We start from the raw sequence: 1,694 nt of genomic DNA, 5'->3' as shown, positions 1-1,694 counted from the left end.
GCCTGTAGTCCCAACTACCTGGGAGGCTGGGGCAAGAATTGGAGGTTGCTGTGAGCGGTGATGCCCTACCAAGGGCAACACAGTGAAACTGTCTCAAAAAATAGTAATAATAATAAGACTACGATCCTCAGCTTTGTGGATACACAAAAATCAGTTTTTAACCCATAATATCAAAATTGACCAAGCTTAAGGAAACTGACTCACTCTTACCAAATTCACACAAGACTGGTCTGAAGTAGAATGAAAATATATTAATTTACCATTAGTATTAATTTATTAATTTACCATTACTTTTCCAGTTATAAGAATACTCATATTATCTAATTAAGGTACCCCTATCTTATCAACCAAGTAATAAGAAGATTGCTTAGTAAGCAGAGAAGTAGCACAAAGGGAATTGGTTTGTCTTGAGGGAGATTTACTAAGCTATGGAAAATTCTGAACGACCTTGACTCCTAATAAAGTACACAGTCTCAGTAATCAAAACACCTCATGATTTCAAATTATATTGTTGCTTTCTCTTGGATAAATGTTAAGAATTCTAGTAAATTCCTTAATAGTCCATGTTTTCTAAAAAAGAGAAAGACTTCTAGTATTCTACTATTTACATCTCTACTTAACATGCGCTTTTTTAGCCTGAAGTTACAATGTAATTTTAGCCACATACCTTGTCAGTTTAATTGGACTTGGATGATCAACTGTTTATTTCAATTTTTCATAAGGTGCTTTATTCCTAAAGATGATTAAGTTTGTGCATTTTATGTTGAGTTATATTTATTAATAAGGTTCCTTATTTGTTTGACCTTCTCAAAATCTGAAAGTATGGTGTATTTACTGTTTTTAAATATTGCTTTTATCCAAATATGTGGTGTTTTCATCTTCATTACTCATATTTAGAAGTAGCAGACTAAATAAGTATAAATGGGATAATTAATGATATACACTAGGTTTGTGCCTCTTATTTATATAAGCTCATATGACTACTTAGTATTCTTGACTTTCTTTTATTCAAATTTAAATTTTTGCCTAGAAAAGTAAAACTAAATAGAGAATCATGACTTTGTTTTTAAAATCTGCTTAACCCAATCAGTTGTTTTTGGACTACACCATAAAATGCTATGAGCATTTTATGAACGGTGCCGACAGCTTTGAAGAGATGAACACAGAGTTGCAATCAAAGCTGAGTAAGTGTCCTCATTCCTAGTGAGCTTGCTTTTTTTAACTCTAGTGATGGAGTGGTAGCTTATTTCACCATATCCATTATTTATATGCGCTACTTACTTTAAATGCATTGGGATGCCTACTGATTTTTATTTTCATGGTTGCTTTGGTGGAGAGAAAAATAGTTATGCAGAAAAAAATACTAGTGTTAGACCTAGAGCTGAGACATAGCCCCTTCCTATCTTTCTGACTTTAACACTTCACTTGACAGGATTTATAGGATTAAATGGCAGTGGGAGAAAGTACATAATACACTACCAGGAGCACGGAAGATAATCAGCAAATGTTCTTTTCTCCTGGGGGATAATATTATTATATCCGTGCTTTACTCATTGAGAGAAATTAAAGCACCAGTTAGTCAAAAGATCTAAGGTCGCTTTCAAACCTGCAACATTACATTTGCAAATAAGCAAGGCAATTATTTTTCATTCAATATAGTCTAGTTTACTGGCTAACTCTAAAACATTCCAGAG

The 1,694-nt window shown here is 33.1% G+C and overlaps 1 protein-coding gene across 1 annotated transcript in view; it reads left to right on the top strand.

Annotated features, from left to right (window-relative positions):
• Nucleotides 1-1,694, top strand: part of LOC100948707 (kinetochore protein NDC80 homolog) — a gene marked incomplete at its 3' end in the record, with an annotated part of 27,755 nt that overhangs the window by 18,581 nt on the left and 7,480 nt on the right. The window contains exon 6 of the mRNA XM_012814014.2: nt 1,091-1,184. Within this exon, the coding sequence (XP_012669468.1) occupies nt 1,091-1,184 (94 nt within the window). The remainder of the gene's footprint in view (nt 1-1,090; nt 1,185-1,694) is intronic.

This window comes from Otolemur garnettii, unplaced genomic scaffold (genome assembly GCF_000181295.1).
Source record: "Otolemur garnettii isolate 467f Iridium unplaced genomic scaffold, OtoGar3 scaffold00511, whole genome shotgun sequence".
Taxonomy (NCBI): domain Eukaryota; kingdom Metazoa; phylum Chordata; class Mammalia; order Primates; family Galagidae; genus Otolemur; species Otolemur garnettii.
The sequence above is the reverse complement of the archived record's forward strand: the minus strand, read 5'-3'. Positions and strand labels throughout refer to the sequence as shown.